Here is a 21009-nt window from a genome sequence, read left to right as displayed (position 1 = left end):
GCTGTAAAAATGTGTCGAATAAATATTATATGTCAACATTTCGTCAACGAATATTTGTGTCATAGCCTGCGACACGCATTTCTTTTAGGGATGTCAGTCAGGGGGCTGTTGTAAAAAAACCCAGCTGCCTTTCATGAACAATTCACCGAGGGTACTTGCTAAGAATGGGAATCTGGGCGGCCAAATGAAAGCATTTTTAAACGGTACACGTGAGCTACGATAGTTAGCACGCTGCGAACGTGCGTCCCATGCCTTGTTCATCTTAGCGGCCGTTCTGGCTGTTGCTCATTACGGCATGCGTGTGTAAGTGTGTGCGTGCGCGCGCGTGTGCGGTAATGGGTCGATCGCGGGAGGTTGGTTGTTCGAAAAGTAGATCTTCCATCAAAAAAGTTTGGGCATCCCTCCACTACAGGATGAAGTGCAGGGGGAAAAAAACTTTTAATCATGACTTCTCGTGTATTTGTAGCAAACTTAGTCATGTTGATAGCAGGCTAATATCGCTCATATCGATACATACGGCATGTGTTGCCTTCATTATAAGGCTTTGTGTTTTTTGCGGCTCCAGATATATTTGTTTTTTTTGTTTATTTTGGTCCAATATGGCTCTTTCAACATTTTGGGTTGCCGACCCCTGGCCCAACCCTTTACGGCGGCCGGATCTCGCCGTGTTACCTGGAAACATTACACGACGCAGCATTTTTGATTGTCCCTTACATCTGCGATTCAAACTTCGAATCGTAGCAAAACTAGTTGCAGATGGTCGGCCACTAATGAAAACTAATTACAGCCCTGTTTCTCAGTGCATGGCGGACCTTACGCATCCTATTCCATTCTATTCACTTCAGGCTGAGTTGACCGAGCATGGTTGAATAACAGTACAGTATCACAAACACCTGGAATAGGCACAGTGGGATCAAATGTGGTTGATTATCATTGTGTATTCCTATTTTGATTTTGTGGTGTTGGAGTGTATCAATCAATGTTTGGAGGCGACCACAGCTGTCATTAGCGTGGCACCCTTTCACACACACACTATATGTTGTTTTTGCCAAATTAAGGTAACGGTTACAAACCTGTTCCAGCCAGCAAGTGGGCAGCAATTCAACTCTGGCATGCTGGTGCATGAGATTCCAAAAGATCACTATGGCTCCATTTATTATTATTTTTTTTTTGGTGGAGAATTTGGTACGTGTCACTCGCAGTGCGGCTGGATTCAATAAGACAATGTTTGTGTCCTTTTGTCAAGCAACGGCATATGGCTACAGTGTGCACGCTTTGTTCGGCCTTCTGGGATGCGAACAATAGCCTGACCACTGAGACACGTTGTGCCACCAAGGAGTCCTCCACACTGTGGTCCCGAAAGCATCCCAAAACACATGAAATATGAAATGTGTTCCAGATTTTTATGGTGAAAAAACTAAAGGCCTGGATATGTGTGCGGGGGGTTGGGGGTGGTGAGAAAATACCTGCGTTTGCCTTGCTCAAGAGGAGGAGCGGCGGAGGAGGTCTTGGAGTGCAGTCTGATGCTAGCGATGGCTGCAGAAGGCGCAGGGATGGAGTAGACCCTCTGGACCACCACCACCACCGCTACTACCACATGCTGGGCCACAGAACCAGTCTGGCCCAGGCCCGCTATCGCTTCCAAGAGAGAATGGCATTGCGTTGCCAGGACAGCTGAGCTCCTCCTGCTGGAACCATCACAGGCAGCTACCTGAAAAAAACAGAAGTGCAAATTGGACAAATGTATTGACATCTTCAGCACAATTGGCTTAGAAATTCACCAAAAGCCTGAAGAAGGACCGACATCATTCAATGTTACACGTACCTGTTCGTTATCCATTTCCTCTGCGACCCTGCAAACCTCCAGCGTTCCAAACGTCTGACATAGAGGGTACGGTACGAGGCGTTTGGCCTCAAACTGGCCTCTGGGCGGCGCAGAGTTGACTTTCTGGCTGAAGTGTGTGTTAAGAATAATATCATAGCCTAAGCTTTCCACAGAGAGACGTTGCCTGCAAAGAAATGAGTGAGGTTTATCAGTCAAAATATATATGTATAAAAATCAACAAGAGGGAATAAGACTGTTGGAACGTTGGAGTTTCATGTCAAACTGTGATATATGAGCTCTACAAGGAAAGTTAGAATGCGCAACAGATGTATGCTTCTCGGCCATACGCTTTATACGGCGCAAAGCCTGCTTATTTTCTTTTGGAACAATGCTCCATTGGTGAGGAACATGTATTTGTGGGATGAGCCGCACCACTCGGACCCTTAAAACGTGCGATAAATCTTCTCTGTTGGTGTCGACTTGTTCGGTGTCAGTAAAAAGGATGAAGCAAGATTTGGTTCTGACAATTGTGCAACTTATTATTTTCGGGCCCCAAGACAGCTGGGATAGGGTCCAAGCACCCCCGCGACCCTTGTGAGGATAAAGCGGATCGGAAAATGGATGGATGAATGTTCAAGAACGTCAGTATCCTATGGTCAGGGACTGTTTCGGGACGGCATTGGGCTAAAATGACACCTTCTACCTGACTGATCTCACACTGTAATGGAATACTATGCCAGTCGAGGAATTGAAAAATCCAAAAACATTGAGGTCAAATTCGTTGATAGAAATGCACAAACTAGGTGTTATATGTTGGCTACGCTCAACTAGGTGTGGCTGTCACCAACTACGACCGTAAATGCAACCGGGCACAGCTACACTCAAACGCCCTGCAGATGTGACATCATCAGAAAAACACATCCACGCCTGTCGCAAGTGGGCAGCCTGACTGTTAGCCGATGACACGAGAATGAAGCTGCACACTTTCCTTTGCCTTTACTTTTGCATTCAATTTGTGTGTATGTGCCAAAGTGGACATTTGAAAATGATTTCTAAAAACAAATCCAAGCAAAACTTTTCGGGTTTGGCCCTGTGCATCTAAACCTGAGAGAGTGAGTGAGCAGCACCTCTCCCGAGTATTAAAAGAACTTGAAAAACAGCCCTGATAATTACACAGCACATTGTTTATAGTAGTACTGATTTACGACTAAGTCTTTCCACATGTGACATGAAGAATAGAATGGTGGATTATTGCTGAGTCAGCGCCAAGTGGACTCTGTGACTGGATCTGGCATGCGTGTTGCAGCATGTCTCTGACGTGGGTGCGAATGAAACAGCAAGACGACGTGCACATACAAAGAGAAGGTTTGTTTAGATGTGCACCCACTGGAAAATATTATTCTCAAATCAGAAACGGAATTGTGATTTGTGTTTATTTATTTTTTTTCTTCCCCAAATGTAATCTTCGATACAGTGCTATTGTCCATGATTGATTCCAAATTCACCCTGGCAATGCATGGCGCCAAGTACAACAAATGACAGTCAACACTTTAGGCATGTATTGTATGCACCATTCAAAGGCTCTTTTCTTGCACAGCATACTGTATCATCCACGGTATACACTTGGGCATAGGCCAGAGTTAATTAGTGCTACAATTAAAAGAGAGCAAGACAGCGTTTGGCGGGCCGCCAAGCATGATGCGTTGAATCACAAATGACTTTGCGTGATTGTCCGAAAAGGAATTATAAAAGTCGTCCAAGTCACATGGTTGTCGATTGGTGCCCAAACAAGTAACACTTCGGGGAAGGGAAAGAGATGCGTTGGGAGGAGCGGGGCAGGGTTGACAATGCATTTATTTTGATTTTAATTTCCTACATTTCAATTTTCTTTCAGTGTGTGAAATATAATGAGGATTATTCGCAATTACTTTAACAAAAAACATACAGTATGTATTGACCTTTGATGATATATTTGTGTTCTATTTATTTATATTAAGGCTGCGTGGATACTCAATTTTATGGCTAAATTCAAATTTGTCAGGAAGTTTATTTATTAATTTTTTTGGGGAGGATTGAAGAGTTCGAAGTACAACTCTGCAGATGTCCTGATTGAAACAACAGGGCTGCAAACAGACAGGTAGTTTAGAAAAGCGCATTCAGTGTTGCTTAGTTCGTGACTATTTTTAAAAATGTTTTAAGTGACTAACAAGCTGAAATCCTGCTAAAGAGGAGACCTTAATGGTTTCCGTATGACGAGAAATTAGACTGATGGAAGGCAATCATGGGAGTCAATCTTGCAGACCATTTCCAAAACCATGGGGCCTCTCAGAAGGTGCAAAAGCATTAATTTATGTATCTTTGTTTATTCGGAGGAATGTGATTTTGAGCCGCCAACATTATTTTCCTTGCTTCACCTGTACCACTCGACATGGGAAAGGAGCGTGGGAGAGCTGGAGGGGGATGCACTATTTCGCAACATATCTGCACCAGCCAAGCCATGCAGTCGGATAGCTCATTTGATGTTAAATTGTTGCACATTTGAAAAGTGACTTGATGAAGGATTGTGTTTATGTACATGTTTTGACAAATTTTGACAAATGATGCCACCCCCAAAGAGAAAGCGCTTATTTTCTTATCTCTTCAAAGATCATATTGTCCTGCCTCACCACAAAGCCTCATGTTTTGACTCATAACCACACATGAATGACTTTGCATTGTTGTCCGATTAGAAAGCTTAAAATGTGAAAGCTGTTTAATTTCATCCGAATGATTAACCCTTTGGGGGAAACAGCTGTGAGGAACAATCACGGTAAATCATATATATATATATATATATATATATACATATATATATATACAGGTATATAAAATCCTCGTCTCACCCCGCGGGTGGTGTTCGTCCCTCATTCAGCTCGGGTCCTCTACCAGAGGCCAGGAAGCTTGAGGCTTCTGCGCAGTATCCTTGCTGTTCGCAGCACTGCACATTTCCGGACTGAGATGTCCGATGTTGTTCCCGGGATCAGTTGCAACCACTCATCTAGTTTGGGGGTCACTGCCCCGAGTGCTCCGACCACCACAGGCACGACTGTCACCTTTACCTTCCAGGCTCTCTCCAGCTCCTCTCTGAGCCCTTGGTATTTCTCGAGTTTTTCGTGTTCCTTCTTTCTGATGTTTCCATCACTTGGGACTGCTACATCCACTACAACGGCTTTCCTCTGCCCTTTATCTATGATCACGACATCTGGTTGGTTCGCCATTACCATCTTGTCAGTCTGGATCTGGAAGTCCCACAGGATCTTCGCTCTGTATGAATGAATGAATGAATATATATATATTTATATACGGTATATTCATTCATTCATTTTCCGAACCGCTTGATCCTCACTAGGGTCGCGGGGGTGCTGGAGCCTATCCCAGCTGACTTCGGGCAGTAGGCGGGGGACACCCTGAATCGGTTGCCAGCCAATCGCAGGGCACACAGAGACGAACAACCATCCACGCTCACATTCATATTAAAACGTTTTTTTTGTTTTTTATTAAATACCGGTAATTATATATTATGAAATCATGTAGACAAAGGGCATATTTTCTAGTATGCATTTTCCCCATCAATGGGCTTCTACAGGTTAAAAGAAGCTATATCTCAGATTCTGATCTTTTTTTAATTCATTAAAGGTGACCATCAAGAGCAGCCCATACATTGTTACTGTTTTGCATATTTCTGTTCTTTCAGCCTCATCCAAATTATGTTATATTATGTTATCCGTGAATTAAAATGATTTTGGCCACAATTCATCATGTTCACTCGCTATATTGACAAACAAGTAACAGGCAAACATTCATCAAAAGTATTTTTGCACCAAATGTGTATTATAAAAACTACATCAGTGCTCAGCAGAAGATATTTAGCAAACATGGACTTCCGCTGCCTATCCAAAACCCCCTAAAATAGCGCAGTCATTGTAGAAGGAGTGTGATTAAGCATGACACCATTTATCATGTTGGCCAAAGATCAGTCATCAGCATGCATGTGCACAACAGTGCATTACTGGAGCGGAACGTACAGTATTGTAAGTGGAACAGGAAGAGGAAGTTGATTCCTCTTTGGGAAGAGGTGAGTGGGCAGCCGACAGGTAAGGAGTGGCCGGCTGCTGGCGTCACAGCGTGTAGGTGAATAATCCACGCAGGTATTTCCGTTCCAACCGCAGCCCACTCAGGGGCAGGGTAGGTATGGGCGGAGACATCCTACGCACAACAGGATTGATGGGGTGATAAATGCAGCAAGCTTGAAAAGAGCAATTTTACAAGACATTCAGATGCCTTCATTGTGAGGGTTTTTTTTCCACTGACAACAACCCTGGTATCCTCATTCTGTACAAAGCATTATTCTATGTCTAAATACGCTTTGGAGAATTTACGGTTCATGTGGAAAAAAAAATGTCTTTGGAGCGCGTGAACGGACCAGGATTCTAACATGATTTACAAAAATGAAAAGTGCTGAAGCCACCATGTGTTTCAAATCACCTTCTTTTGGCTCCCTCTCACATTTGCGCTCCCTAAACGCTCCAGAAAATAATCGAGTGTCCCCCCCCCTCCCCAACTTGCTGGAAATGACCTAACGACTGCCAGGAAGAGGAATGTGAAGCATTCCCTGGAGCTGTCCGTGACGTCAGCACATTGAGGAGGCCCCAGCGCTTCCTCCAGCCTGTATATTCCAAAGTGCACTCCCAACTCCCAACAGCTGGAGTCGACCACTGCCTCGCTCCCACTCCAAAACAAGCCTCAAACATACCACGGCCCCCGCCTATCTGGACTCCATGTGAGTGACTGCGAGGCGCATCTGGGCCTTTGGTGCTGATATGGGGATGATGGGGCAAAAAAAAAAAAAAGGAGAGAAAAATCAGGCCTTTATGCTGAAAAGTCACAGCTGTTGTATCTAAGCCTGAATTTGCACTGAAGGTCAATGTGTTCAATTCTGATTAAATGCCTACATCCAATTTTAGCATTTTAATTTGCATGTACATATCAAGCAACACATATCCTACACTAACACATGAAGTGCACCGCATGCGCCGACTCCCAAATTGCACATCAATAACTAACAAGTGTCAACACTGGACTGTGAAAACACAGATGTCAACATTAATACCTGTACACACATACCACAAATCTTAAATGTTGATTGAACGCTCTAAATTGTCCCTAGGTATGACTGAGAGCGCAAATGGTCGTTCGTCCATGTGTGCCCTGCGGTTGGTTGGCAACCAGTTCAGGGTGTACCCCGCCTGCTGACCGAAATCAGCTGGTATAGGCTCCAGCACACCTATGACCCACCTGCGACCCTCCTGAGGATATGTGGGTCGGATAAGGTAGGGATGGATGGAAAGCTAATTATTACTTCATGCACCTCAATAGTTATTTCAAATCGTGTCATATCTTGAATTTGTGCATAGATCGAAATGGCCCATGGTCGAACAACAGTCCCTGCTCAACACTTCCTGTTCCCCTTTTGTCCGGCATGTTGCTGGGAGTGAACTCTTTTGTTGTGCAATTGCCTCCAAGTGTCTTTTTTTTTTTTTTTAACAGCTGCCCAGAAATGAATTTGTCCCGCACAAAAAAAATATCCAAAAGACGGAAATGCAGCAAAGTGGTTTTACTGAACACGCACTTTTCTCTCACGTTGGTGCATGTTCTTCCTCTTATTTTAGCTCACAGAGTGTACTTTCTTCAACTGACACTGTCACCAATTTCATAAATTACGTGTGTACTCGGACGTCAAATGTGTGACTGGCAATACTATGCTAAAGGTCATGCTCCGGCTAATGCAATGATTAAAAAAATAAATAAAAAAAACGTGGATAACACACACACACACACACACACAAAAATAGAAGACATGTTGTGTGCCAGTTTATAGAGAAGCCAAATCTAAGATTTTTAAAGAATTTCTTTTAGAGACTTATAAAACTAATTTGAGACCACTTATTTAGTAAATAGGACCATTAGAGTTGGACAGGAATGGCGCATGATCACAATATTTTACACACAAATCCCATCCATCCATCCATCCATCCATTTTTCCAAACTGCTTAGCCTCACTAGATATCACTAGATAATGATGAGTTCAATGTTGGACAAAAAAAAACAAATATCAAATTTAAGAATAAGAGAACTCTTTAATATAAGTTAAAGTATTATGATGGCACTTGCACAGTATCAGATCTATTTGTAGGGACGCACACTTGAGTGCAGTGTGTGTCGGGTAGTGCAAAGGTTCAGCTTCAGGCTAACGTCGTTACGTTTTGAGTGATTGTTTTTGTCCTTTCTAGCAGTGTATCTTCAAATGCTACCAATGAGTGGTTTCGCCCAGGAACTGCTACTTGAAAACTATACAGTACTTTTAAGTAGCATTTCATCAAGTTGAAATGCAAACACGAGCCAATTACGTATCATGTACTGGAAAAGTGCACTTTAAATAATGTTGCTGTTGTTCCTGTTTTTAAATTGAGCCCTTTGAGAGGTTGAACCTGTGGCTTAAGTGTTTATTGCTGTGCATGTTACAACCCGTTAGAGTCTTGATGTATGAGGCTTTTATTTGAATGATTCATTAATTTTCTGCCGGCATAAGTAAATGGTTTGGATTTATTCCATTAGCTCTTTGGCATAAGACACGTTGGGAGCATTGTCTGTAAACAGATTTGGACATTTTCATATTGCGACACCTGTAAACGTCCACTACTGCAATAGCATCGGCAATTACATCTGGCCTTAATCGGAAGTCACTAACCTTTTTGAACCCGAGTGCTCCTCCTTGGGAAGAGATTGAAGCCAAGGGTTGATGCCACTTTGATACGCACTTTGGAAATGTGTTCAAATGGCCATGAAAAATGCTGTTTAATTGGTTGATATTAGCTCTTTCAAAATGATCAAAAATCAGCTAAACCAAAATTGTTTGATGATTTGTATTTAGTTTTTTTTTAATATATTTTGTACACATTAAAGATCAGGAGGTTCAAACATTACCCCAAAATAGGAGAACAATCGGCCAATGTTGTGAAGACATTGATCATGTGAATGATTTCTCATAATAATTAGGAAACAGATACAGAAATATCAATATGCAACATTTTATTTTTGTAACTATCCGCCCGTGTTCATATTTTTAAATGATCACTACTACAACGTGCGTGGGAAATCACAATTGCCTCATCACTGGTGAGCTGTTTTGAGAACAGGGCTGAGGCTTGCTCATGTGGCCCTTGGGGGCAACCTGGTGCAGAATGTTTGCAGAAAGCGGTCAGCTCAGGCAAACTAAATGCTTGGTAACGTTGAATATTTGGATTTCTTTATGTATTATTGTTAACTTTTTTTTTTTTATACGTTGAATTTGGGCGTCTGCCCATGTGCGTTGTTTCACACATTTGTCAATGATATGTACATGGAAATACCAACCACTCGCCCCCCCCTCCAAAAAAAAATCCGATATTGTCTATGCATTAAATTAAAACTGGCATACTGTAGAAATCCAGCCTGAGAGTCCTTTTATGGGTGAGGCTTTTATTTTAATGACTTGTTTATTTCAATGCTGGCACGAGTGAACTGTTTTGATGCATTTTGTGTAACCTGCTCTTGCACTTGAGAAACAACAACAACCGGCCCTGGTCCTTAACCTACCGGTAATTGGAATGGAACACTGTTTATACATGTCTAATATAAGGCTGCAAATAGGCAATTAATACAGTAAGGCCAGTGGTGGACTCGGCATTTACTTTATAAAAGGGGTCTCAAACTCCGGTCCTAGAGGGCCGCTTTCTTGCTTGTTTTCCGTCTCTCCCTGCCGCAACATACCTGATTCAAATGATCAGCTCATCAGCAAACTCTGCAGGGGCCTGATAATGGCCCAGAAGACCGGGGTTTGAGACCCCCCTGCTTTATATGAATACAGGTCATGCTCTCCTCTCACCATGGTGGGTGTATGTGGATGATGTCGGCGGGCGTCGGGCTGAGCTGCACTGCAGTCTCCCTGCAGAGCAACACCAGCACATGGGGGTTGGCGGAACCGAGCCGCGGGTGGTGCTGGCAGCGCACCAGTTGCGCGCCGCACTCCTCCTGAACCTCCAGCACCTCCAGCACCAGCACGCCGGGCCTATCCGCTGGAGAGCGGAGCAACAACAACACAGATGGTGAGTGTGTGTGCGCCCTTGTGTGCTGGCGGTCAACTCTCTGAAGGACTCATTAGTGTTATTTGCGCACTTTTAGATTCTATCATTCACTGTCGTGAACAGAGCAGCTGTCATTGTGACAAGCAGATCCATAACGTATTTTAGAGCCCACTGTGACTGACTTGTTTGTTGGTCGACAGAGATAATACAGGAGAGCCAAAAAAAAAAAAGCCTCTGAGCGGCCGAATCAAAAAGAAAGCGACCTGGCTCAGTGCGCGCACTTTGGGGTGTAAAGTTGATTGCGCTGGATTGTGAAATGGCAGCCAGTCAACTTGAACACAATACGGCTTTGTGAGTTTTAATGATTCCCTGAGCGTGGCCTAAGGGGGTATTTTAGTGTGATACGTTGAAACAATATCAAAGAGTCCACAAGAGAGCTATTATTATTGCATTTTTCAATGTGCATTTGTCAAAACACGGGCTGCATTTCTGCTCTGTGTACTAAATCCTACATGGCGAACACGTCAGTATAATCTAACCTCCACTGAGTCGTAACCAAAGATTTGGGTCAGGAGGAAGCAAAAGCTGCAGAAAATTTAAACCAAGGTACTTCATTTAAATATCGCCAGGCTTAAATAAAGGGTTTACAACAACAGGGAGGATTGATACTGTCCATGACATGTTCATTGAATATGCTTAGTGTTGTGGTTTTAGTTTGCAACAGTGTCAGGCCGCACAGCCTCACATTTTAAGGGGCTCCTTATATCTTGACACTCATATGTACATAGCGCAATCAAAATATTAGAAACAGCTTTGAGTACGGTGCAGGGTCAGTATCAAGAATGGTAAACTGCGTTAAATCTCATGAGATGAGGCCTGTGCACCTGATGTGTTCCATTAATCGAAGCTACCAAATGCCCCATTTTTGCCACGATCAACTGTCAACTTTGAGCTAGCTACTCTTTGTAGACCGCAAGAGGTAATATGGAACACCGCGGAAAGGAAAACAAGAAGTTGGCAGACAGTTTCCTGTCAGTAACCAATAGCGAGTTCAGGGTCCAAGCATACTTCCACTTCCAAAATGTTGTCTCTAGAAACACTCACCTATCATAAAACAAACAAACAAATAAACATCCCATATTTTACTGTGTTACATTAAGTGTCAAAATAATTGCAGTGTTACTTCACAATCGACTCGTGCCCATTCAAGCTTTGGATATAGTATCAAAGGCTGGATAATGGTTGCGTGTAAATGAAGAGTCAAAAGTTAGGATGAAAGTGTAAAGTTAAACACCAGAAACACACTTCTTCCCATGCTGTTGTGTTCAAAGCTTGGTTCTTCTCCAACCGTTTGTTTCCCGCAAACAACTTGCTTTTTTCTCTGTCATTACTGTTCAATACAAAATTGGCCAGCAGAGAATTGGAGGTGGGGGATTTGAATTTGAACCGCTATTCTCCTAGCTTTCAGAAGTCGCATCACAGGCGTAAAGAAGTTAAACACCAAAGACTTACTTCCCAAGTGGTTGTGTTGAAAGTAATATCTGTTGGCCAACAGTTCCCCCTCCATCCTCATTGCTATTCTGTACGGGTGCTATCAATCGAGAAGGGGGGGACCGAAGTTGCAAATTTCCTGTAGTATTTTGTATTTTCCTGTCGTGTCAAGAAGCAAAAAAGAGGAGGGACGATGGCTATGTGAAAAAGACTGATAAAAATCTAGGAAGGGGCTGTCAACTTTAACACCAGACATTCACTTCTCCCACACTGTGTTGAGAGCAAATGTTGAGGTCATAACATTTTTGCTCATTATAAAAGTAGTGTATGTTCTATGTTGCTGTTCTGCGTGAAAGGCACTGACAGAAACAGGGGGGTTGAGGTTGAGCCAAAAATTTCCTAACTTTCGGAGGAAGTATCGGAAGCAGAAATGGAGGCCGTGTGTGAAAGGCAATACTCTCTTCTCCCACGCCACCGACATCATGCATGTAATGATCTGATTTGCAGAATGCCATTATCACTGGGTGAAACTGTACATAGCTGCCGCAGTATCAAGTAATTGCTGGATTCTGTGTAAAAGCAAAGGCGGCCTATTGTAACTCATGACACATCTACAGTGGTGTTTCCGCCGTTCCAATTTTGCTCAAACTCAAGAGTAAAAGGCTCAAGTGGGAAAGGGGCTCTGGGCACCTTTTGTTTCTGTCCAGTTGTCTGAGGTGGAGCGGTACCTCCAGAAGCTCACAGCTGATCTCTGCCTGCAGTTAAGTCGATTTAGCCTCTCTGCAAGACCGCCGCTGTTCAACACGCACACAAACACACATGGATGGTGAAATGTGATAGGCATATGTGCCATATTTTGCAGTTCAAGAAAATTCTCAGTAAGCCGACAAACCACCACAGATGAAGATGATCTTCACGATGCTGATGACCTTTAGGCGGGTGTTTTTTTTTTCATCAAAATGTGGAAACATCACCTTCATGTGGCCCTGATGTTTTTAAGTACCACACTTGCTTTCCGCATTTTATGAAGTCATATCATCAAAAAAAAAAAACAAACAAAACACTTGAATGGATTTGGAAAGTGCTGTTGACGCAGAGCTATTCAAGTACAAATGCGCTGCCTCACTAACAATGCCCGTGGGATTCGATTACAGCCCGCCTGCCAGTGTGAATGTGCAGCAATTCTCCCATCCCTGAAAATATATTTTTATAAATCATCCGTCTCACCTTTGAAACTTCCTTTTCTTTTTGGCCGAATCTTCGGGGGTTTTCAACTGCCTGTCGAACGTCTTCTTCGGCGTCTGTAGCATGGCGTGAGCATATCGGACCCAATTGCTGACAGACCTTTTGTTACCATCGCCGCTGCCGCCTTGAAGGCTCTCGCCATCTAGTCTGCTTGTGGTCAATATGTCACAGTCGGTCTCTCCATCGGACGCATAGCCTGAGATGTCCAACTGCGATATGCATGGGGGGGGAAAAGTAAGAATTACATATCAAACTCGTTTGCTGTGTAAATGAGCTGTTGTAAGAAGTAAACATATGTGCCCAACTCGATACCGTAGCTACTTAAATCATCTACGATGAGAAGGGAGACACACGTGAACATTTTCAACTAGATTTGTTGTCTAAAATAGCTATTCGTTACTGTAGCAAAAACAGTCAGACCCAACTGGTAAGATGAATAACTGGGTTGGGATAACAAGGGAAACAATTACCGTAAATATATTGAGCAGAGTAGCTTGCTGCGGCTGCCTAAATAGGTTGTTGTAGTCAGAGTAATCATTGAGACCCAGTAAGTAAACTGCTTAAATGGGCTGATGTTAGAAGGAAAACAATGGAAACTTATTGGACCCGATTAGAACTAAAGGGGCTGCTGTCGATAGACAAAAACTAAACATTCAGACTCAATTCGTAGACACAAGTAGTTATATCCCCAAATGTGTGCAGTAAGATGTGAAACACAATTAGTAACTTGCTTAGATGGGTTGGTGAAAAAGTGTAACCCAGTAAACAGTCAGACCCAACTACTGAAGTTTGACGATTAAATGGGCTAATGTATGAAGGGAAACAAACATTCAGCCCCAACTGGTTGTCTTCCAAAATCGACAGTTACTTGAATGAATGGGCTACTGAAAGAAGGGAAGCAAAACAAAAATTCAGACCAAACTAGTAAGCTGATTACGGTAAATTGACTGCTATGAGAAAGGGGGGGGGGGGGGGGGGGGATTGTGGACAACTATTTAATGCCTAAATGGGTTGCAGCAAGAGAGCAAAATAAACATCCCGTTCTCAATTAGTTCGCGATTTCACTGTGATAAGGGGAACAAACGTGCAAGCCCAACTAGTTAGCTGGCTAAACGGGGAGGAAAAGCAAATAATAAACAGGTAGACCTAACCAAATGGCGACCCAAAAAGTTTACTTAATTGATAATCAAGCATTATTTTTTTTCCAGTTTTATCGCTCAAGGATTTCTATTTTAATGCTTGTGCCTATTTGTACGTACAATAGTGAAGACTCATTCCATTTTTTAAATCCAATACAGTACTGTACTGTAATGTGAAATATGCGCTGTAAGGTTATGGCATGCTGCATCATTCCCAAGCCATTTTTTTCTTTTCTTTTCTTTCTTTTATTTTTTATTTTTTGCTGTGTCACGACTCATTGCAACTGATGCAATCAGATCTCATGGAAAAATCCACATGAAACCTGAACTCCTGTCATGTGTAGACAAGACCAGCATACCAAGCTCTCCCATTTGAATCAACTTGACCCTGCTGGGCCGGGCGCCAGGCGACGTCACGCCATAGCTATAGCCACAGAGCGAGCGAGTGAGAGAGAGAGAGAGGAACACTGTGTTCCTGGCCCTGATTCAAAAATGCCTTTTAACCCAACGCTGAAAGCATTCTGAGTACACCGTGTGAGCGTCCGCGAGCAGCTTCTCCTGAACAAACGGTAGTTAAAAAAAAAAAAAAAAAAAACACGGCCAGCCATTTGGGGCGGACGTTAGTGAACCTTAAGAGTGGCCGACTTGGGGGTATGGAGTGAGCGAGTGAGCCTCATCTGGAAAGCAGTCCTTGAAACAAAACACCACCCTCGCAGCTCCTCCTGCGTACTTCCAGCGCAAGTACAACACCACAAATCTGGCAGGCTTTGCTTCAGTGAGTCAGATGCGCATTGATCTGGAGTCATAAACTTTTGGGACCTGGACCTGGCCGTCAGGATCCCGTTAGATCCGGTTTGATTTAGGATTGATTGGATGAGTCCGTGTGAGCTTTCCAGTAAGGACTGGAATTATATGTGAGGCAAACAGACAGCTGTGTTGTGCTGTCTTCTTGGAATTCACAAAGCTAGACAATGAAAAGCAAAACATGATGGTTCAAAGCATCATCGTGAGATCGGCACGTCTTGTGCCGATCTCAGAAATGTGAGCGTCTAAAAGGTAAAAAGGTGATTCATATGTGGCATGAGAAGGCCAAGGATGACAGAAACGAGCAAAAGTATGATGGCAACCATAGAAGTGGAAATAGACCATACGGTGATAAAATAAACGGTGCGAATTTTCAATGCCATAATAAATACTTTGTGATGTCTAACATCCACAAGTCAATAGCAAAAGAAAAACAATATCAAGTGGTAAAAAATCAACATTTTACTGTCCAAAAGGGCCGCTGTGTGTGTGTGTGTGGGGGGGGGGGGGGGTCTAAGCGTTCAGATCCAACTAGTAAGATGTTTCTCTGAGTTGTGTTCGAAGGATTCAAATAACGAACACAGATGGTTTTAGATTAAGAAGACTATGGAAACATTCAGAGCCGACTAGTTAGATGCTTCAATGGGTTGCTGTTGGAGGAGAACCGGAGTGTTATCATTCAGACCCACAGATCCGCCAAAATGAGCTCCTCAGATCAAGGAAACAAAGTAAACAATCCAGTCCTCCAAGTTGATTGCCTATATGGGCTCCCACATGAGGGAAAACAAGGTGCAGTGCGTGGCAACAAACTCAATATTCAAACAGTCCCAGTTCAATGCAAAAGCAGACTGATGTCAGAAGGGAAGGAGATGAAAAACATTCAGACCCAACTAGTTAGCTGCTTACCTGGGCTGCTGTAAGAATAGAAACAGATAAACATCCAGCCTCAGATTATTAACTGCCACAATTGGGAACTGTGATTATGGAAACAATCGTAAACATCAGACCCCACTAGTGAGATGCAGAAATGGGCTGTACAAGGAAAGGAAACAGAGAGTAAGCCTTCTGACCCTAACTGGTTACCTGAAAAAATGGGCTGCCTGCAAAAACTGGGCAGCTAACCAGGCGCTGATTAAATCCAGCAATTCTTAAAACTTGCCAGTAGGTGACTGGCGTGTTTTGCAAAGACCTGCTGCATTTCCTTTTCATCTGTCAGGTGCATTATTTGCATTTTAATTTACAGTCGTCATGTGCGCAAGATAGTTAAGTAGGTTAAAAAAAAAGTGACTTAAGGTTGATGTTATTTTTTTTAGACGTTGATGGTTTTCCCAAGGAAAATGTATTTTGAGTTTAGAACAACCAACGTGGGAGAATTGTGTTTGACTTTGGAGGTTCGACTGTATAGACAATCTAAATATTTTCACCACATGTGTGTTACTCGTTCTTTCCCATTCTGTATGTTTTTAAAACTGTATATAGTGGAGTATGTAGACGTGTACACACTTTTCGCTGCACTTCCTTTGCTAATGTTTAAAGTAATGGAGTGGCCTGACAGGGGCCTACAAATAAAAAGAGACTTATTGTGGAACAGTAGATTCATGAAAGCTATTTCTTCTTTCTTGAAGTTCTGTAACCACACATCTCCAGATAGCATGATCTTCAATTTCACTTGACCCCAGAGAGCTGATGGCAGCAAAAATTAAGTGTGACAAGAGGAAGTAGCTGCCTCTGTGGGAGGGATGCTAATCTGTCGATGCGTTTCCTTTCAACAAACTCGAGAACTTCCTCACAAGATTCTCCTTTAGTCTTAACAACAGTCCCGTTCGCCAGAAGAGCTTGTCCGTTATTTCTGGGGACCTAACGAGGAAGACGAGAACAGAGAAGAGTGGAAGCAACGCCACCAAGGCAGAATTGATAGCAAGGAGCCGTCACGGTCCAAAGTCAAACAATAAACACAAAACATCACTCATTTGTCCCAATCTGGCACACCAATTACGGTACCTGAAACAACAAAAACAGCACGTGTGGTTGAGAGCTGGTGCACGGCACTCCCTGCACATTCCCTCCATGCCAGTCCAGCCTTTCACAAACACTGCACCTGAGAACAAGCAAAGCCTCCAGCACTGAGGCTTGACACCAGCGACGTATACAGCGCGTATAGATGGTAAACAGCCCTGCCCTGTGATGAAGAAGAGGCTATCATGCTACTGGTAACATCCATCCATCCATTTTCCGTACCGCTTGATCCTCACTAGGGTCGCGGGGGGTGCTGGAGCCTATCCCAGCCATCTCCGGGCAGTAGGCGGGGGACACCCTGAATCAGTTGCCAGCCAATCGCAGGGCACACAGAGACGAACAACCATCCACGCCCACACTCACACCTAGGGACAATTTAGAGCGTCCAATCAGCCTGACATGCATGTTTTTGGAATGTGGGAGGAAACCGGAGCACCCGGAGAAAACCCACGCAGGCCCGGGGAGAACATGCAAACTCCACACAGGGAGGCCGGAGCTGGAATCGAACCCGGTACCTCTGCACTGTGAAGCCGACGTGCTAACCACTGGACTACCGGGCCGCCCTGCTACTGGTAACATGAAAAATTGAAATCCAAAATGGACTGATAGGTTGCGAAAAGTCGATACTCAATATTCAGACCCAACTAAAGGGCTGTTCTCAGATGGAAATAAGAAATAGATAATAAATGTTCATACCTAACTAGTAAAGTAATAATGCAGAGCAATCGTCACAACTCGTGAAATTTCAGCTCAGTGAGCACCGAAAAAATTCACTTCACGTGTTTTGATTTTCAGTCAGTTAGCTGCCTACATAGGTCGTCTTAAGCATGGACATACAGTGTTGTATATTGATAACATTCAGACCACACATGTTGTCTGGTGAAATGGACCGTTGCAATAACGACAAGATAAACATTCAGAGGCAAATAGTTATATGCATAAATGAGCAAGGCGGCACAGTGGTCAACTGGTTAGCACGTCTGCCTCACAGTGAATAGGTTCGACTCCAGGCCCCAGCCTTCCGATGTGGAGCTTGCATGTTCTCTCCATACCTGCGTGGGTTTCCTCCCACATTCCAAAATCATGCATGGCAGCACTCTATAGTGTCCCTAGTTGTGATCGTGACCGTGAATGGTTGCTCTTCTCTGTGTGCCCTGCAATCGGCTGGCAACCAGTTCAGGGTGTATCCCCCGCCTACGGGCGCAAGACAGCTGGGCTAGGCTCCAGCACGCCCACTCGGATAATGGATGTGTGTGATGATGAATGTATAAATGGTCTACTCGAGTCAGGGGATCAAATACTCAACATTCAGTACCTGCTCGTTAGCAGCTAAAATGGGCAGCTGTGATAACATAAACATTCATCCCAACTAGCTAGCATGACAGATGATCTGCTGTCACAAGGGTACCAGATAGTAAATATTCTGACCCAACTATATGTCTACATAAATAAGAAAGCTGGTATTTCACTGTCTTATACCTACTGGCCATGTATCACAATCATTGGGGAGGAAAAAAAAACACTGTGATTTAAATATGTCATCAACAGCACAGCTGGACTCCTTCATCGACTCCAAAAAACAAACTATTTTCTTCACCCTAAAAATATTCACCAAGCAGGATAAATAGCTGCAGCAGATAAGCGTCGGCCAGGATTTTATTGCAACTTCAGCTTGTGAACTTTGACAGTCTGGAACATGAACCAGAAGGTTCTAGAAATGTGCACAGCGGGCAGGCGAGGGTTTGATCCTATTGAAGGCATGTGTGGAACATGCCATCTAGTGGAAAAATACTCAATCCATCCATAAAAAAATAAATCACTGTTCTAATATCATAAACCAAAATTACACCTGTTTTAAAAAATATACATCTAAAATAATCTTACGATACATAAATACTTTACAGAATACGGGACACGCATCAAGACTCTGTTGGAAAGACTTGACTTGCGACCTTAAGAAGGTGTAGAGCACCATCTATTGTTCAACCATAGCAATGACGTGGATATATAGACCTGCTGCTGTCAGCATTCAAATCTAACTAGTTACCTGCATAAATAGGTCGACGCCAGAAGGGAAACGAAGTAGACATTCAGACTCAACTATTCAGCTAGAAAAATGGGATACCGTCGCATTGGAAATGGTACAAGATGGGTTCAACCTAAAAAATGTAACATCCTGTAAGACTTTAGCTGGTGAGCATGTTAAAGATTGACACCGTGTGCCTACCTTTGTTCTTTAGATTTTGTGTTTTTGTGACATCCCCAAAGTTATTTACCAGCGTGATAACCACGGAGAAAGAAATGTAACTTCTGTCTGCTCGGTACAACATCAAATGCCACAATATGTCTCTGCTGACACACAGTGGGCGAGTAGTTTTACTTTAATTTAATTTGATGTGCAAATGGTTCACTCACATCCGTAGGCTCAGCTCGGAGGGCTTCAGTTTCTTCATTGCACGACAGCGAATCGCAGTCTGAGATTTGCTGGCCCGTATCTTTTTCTACATCCTGCTCAGACCCATCTGTTTCTATGACAGCCATGTCATCTGCAGCAGTCAGATTGAAAAAAACAACAACAAAATATACTTGTATTTTTTAAAATGTTGCTGGGAGACTTTTGCCCAATTTACCTTCATCAGTGCAAAGAGTGCGAAGTGCTTTGGGGCAAGACTGAGAGTGGGCCAGGCGTCTCTTTTTGACCACAAGCTGGTGATGCCATTGCTGCTGGATTTCATTGTTGTCTGACTGTCCGCTGTCGCTGGAAGAGCTCCATGCAATGTCCACTGGGTCCTCACTTTTGTGGGCTGTGGTGGGGGAGGTGGATAATTTACAAGTTTGCACATTCCCCCTCATGCAAAAGATGTCTACAGTATACATACTTGTCAACTCATACGGTTTAGCCATAGTTCATACGGATTTTGTGGTGAATCTTACGTATATGGCCGTATCGCACAAATCATACGTATTCTGAAACCCCCCCCAACGGGTAGTTCCGTTTGCTTTTGCCCAGAATGGTGCTCGTCTACTCGAATGCTTTCATTTCCGGTAACTTTCCAAAAAAGTAACGCAGGAATACAACTCTGAACACAGTAATGCTACTAAGTAGAATGATGATTAGACATTAACCAGACATTGTATTATGGAGATCTACAATAAATATTGAAAATTTCGTGGGTTTTTTTCTGCCATTATTTTGACATATAAAATTCTTTGGTATGTTATAAGGATTGTTTGCTCTTTATAAGGATTTGACAGGTTGACAGGTATGAGTATACAGTCGCTTTAGTAATTTCAATACTTACTGTTATATATTTTTTGCTTATCTGTCATCAACACATTGTTGAATTAACGTAAAGTATCAACAGTTTTCACTATAATGTACCTGAAACGGACAGTTTTCTTTCTGGGGTCTTCACATCCTGCAACAAAGCACCAAATGTCATCTCTAAGCGTAATAATGGGGTGACTAAAAATAATACATTAATTTTTTTACCACCTTTATGAGCGTAGAGTCCAAAAAACTCTCTCCACATTTCTCCCAGCTCCTGGCTGAGAAGGATGACGAAAGTGCGGATGGTTTTTTCTCTCCTGTCACACCGCAGTCAATATTATCCGGGAAGAAGACGCAATTCACATCCGTGTACCCCTTTTTACGCTACAGAAACACACATAAAAGGACAAAGACAAAAGCACTCGGATTCATTAACATACGATTCTGAGACTTTAAAATATCAGCTGTGAGAGCTCAGACGAAGTAGAAAAGCTAAGAGCCCTGCCGACTAAGTACAACTAGCTGATTAGCAACTGCAGCGATCTAGTTTCTTACCTTTCTCGAAGACATGTTTTGTCAAAGAAGTTTCGCCCGCACCAGAGGCTACATTGCACAGATTTTGACACCGCATCTTGCTAACTGAGAATGTGAAATTAACCTACAGCCCCGCATTTTTGGGACTCTTAATAGAATGTAGAAAATGATACTACTGAGCTGTTCGATTCATGGCTACAACTGGGTGGCGTTCGATTAATGTACCAGCGTGCCCCGATTTTATGGAAAGAACTTGTATGAAATTACAGCGGAGTTAACATGGCACCTTGTAGTAATTGTCGCCTGTAGTTTCTTCAGAGCCACCCTATCAAATTTTGACGAAAAGACTACAACTGTGATGCATTTGATTCTCTCACCAGCGTGCCCCGGTAAGAACTTGACTCTTTCAATGAAATGCGGCAAGGGATTTTTTTTGTAACTTCGTGGTTTCTGATTAATACGAGAGACTACAGTATCTACACACTTGATTTCTCTCGTAACAAATTTGCTCAAATTACCTTC

The 21009-nt window shown here is 43.1% G+C and overlaps 1 protein-coding gene across 2 annotated transcripts in view; it reads right to left on the bottom strand.

The window, feature by feature from the left end:
* The window catches only part of spidr (scaffold protein involved in DNA repair), a 42870-nt gene extending 22091 nt beyond the window's left edge, over positions 1–20779 (bottom strand). For both annotated transcript variants that reach the window (XR_015102824.1, XM_086128971.1), the window contains exons 1-10: positions 20509–20779; positions 20179–20337; positions 20065–20101; positions 19313–19486; positions 19098–19228; positions 12706–12932; positions 12169–12272; positions 9789–9978; positions 1826–2009; positions 1467–1711 (exon numbers count right to left, since the gene is read on the bottom strand). Coding sequence is in view for 1 of the 2 variants with exons in the window: in XM_086128971.1 (XP_085985097.1) it covers positions 1467–1711; positions 1826–2009; positions 9789–9978; positions 12169–12272; positions 12706–12932; positions 19098–19228; positions 19313–19486; positions 20065–20101; positions 20179–20337; positions 20509–20523 (1466 nt within the window). In the remaining variant the exon portion in view is untranslated. The remainder of the gene's footprint in view (positions 1–1466; positions 1712–1825; positions 2010–9788; positions 9979–12168; positions 12273–12705; positions 12933–19097; positions 19229–19312; positions 19487–20064; positions 20102–20178; positions 20338–20508) is intronic.
* Between the last annotated feature and the right edge of the window lie 230 nt (positions 20780–21009).

The sequence above is a fragment of the Hippocampus guttulatus genome, chromosome 14 (genome assembly GCF_054856545.1).
Source record: "Hippocampus guttulatus isolate MCC_2025c chromosome 14, RoL_Hgut_1.0, whole genome shotgun sequence".
NCBI lineage: Eukaryota > Metazoa > Chordata > Actinopteri > Syngnathiformes > Syngnathidae > Hippocampus > Hippocampus guttulatus.
Note: the sequence above shows the minus strand (reverse complement) of the source record. Positions and strands in the feature narration are given on the sequence as shown.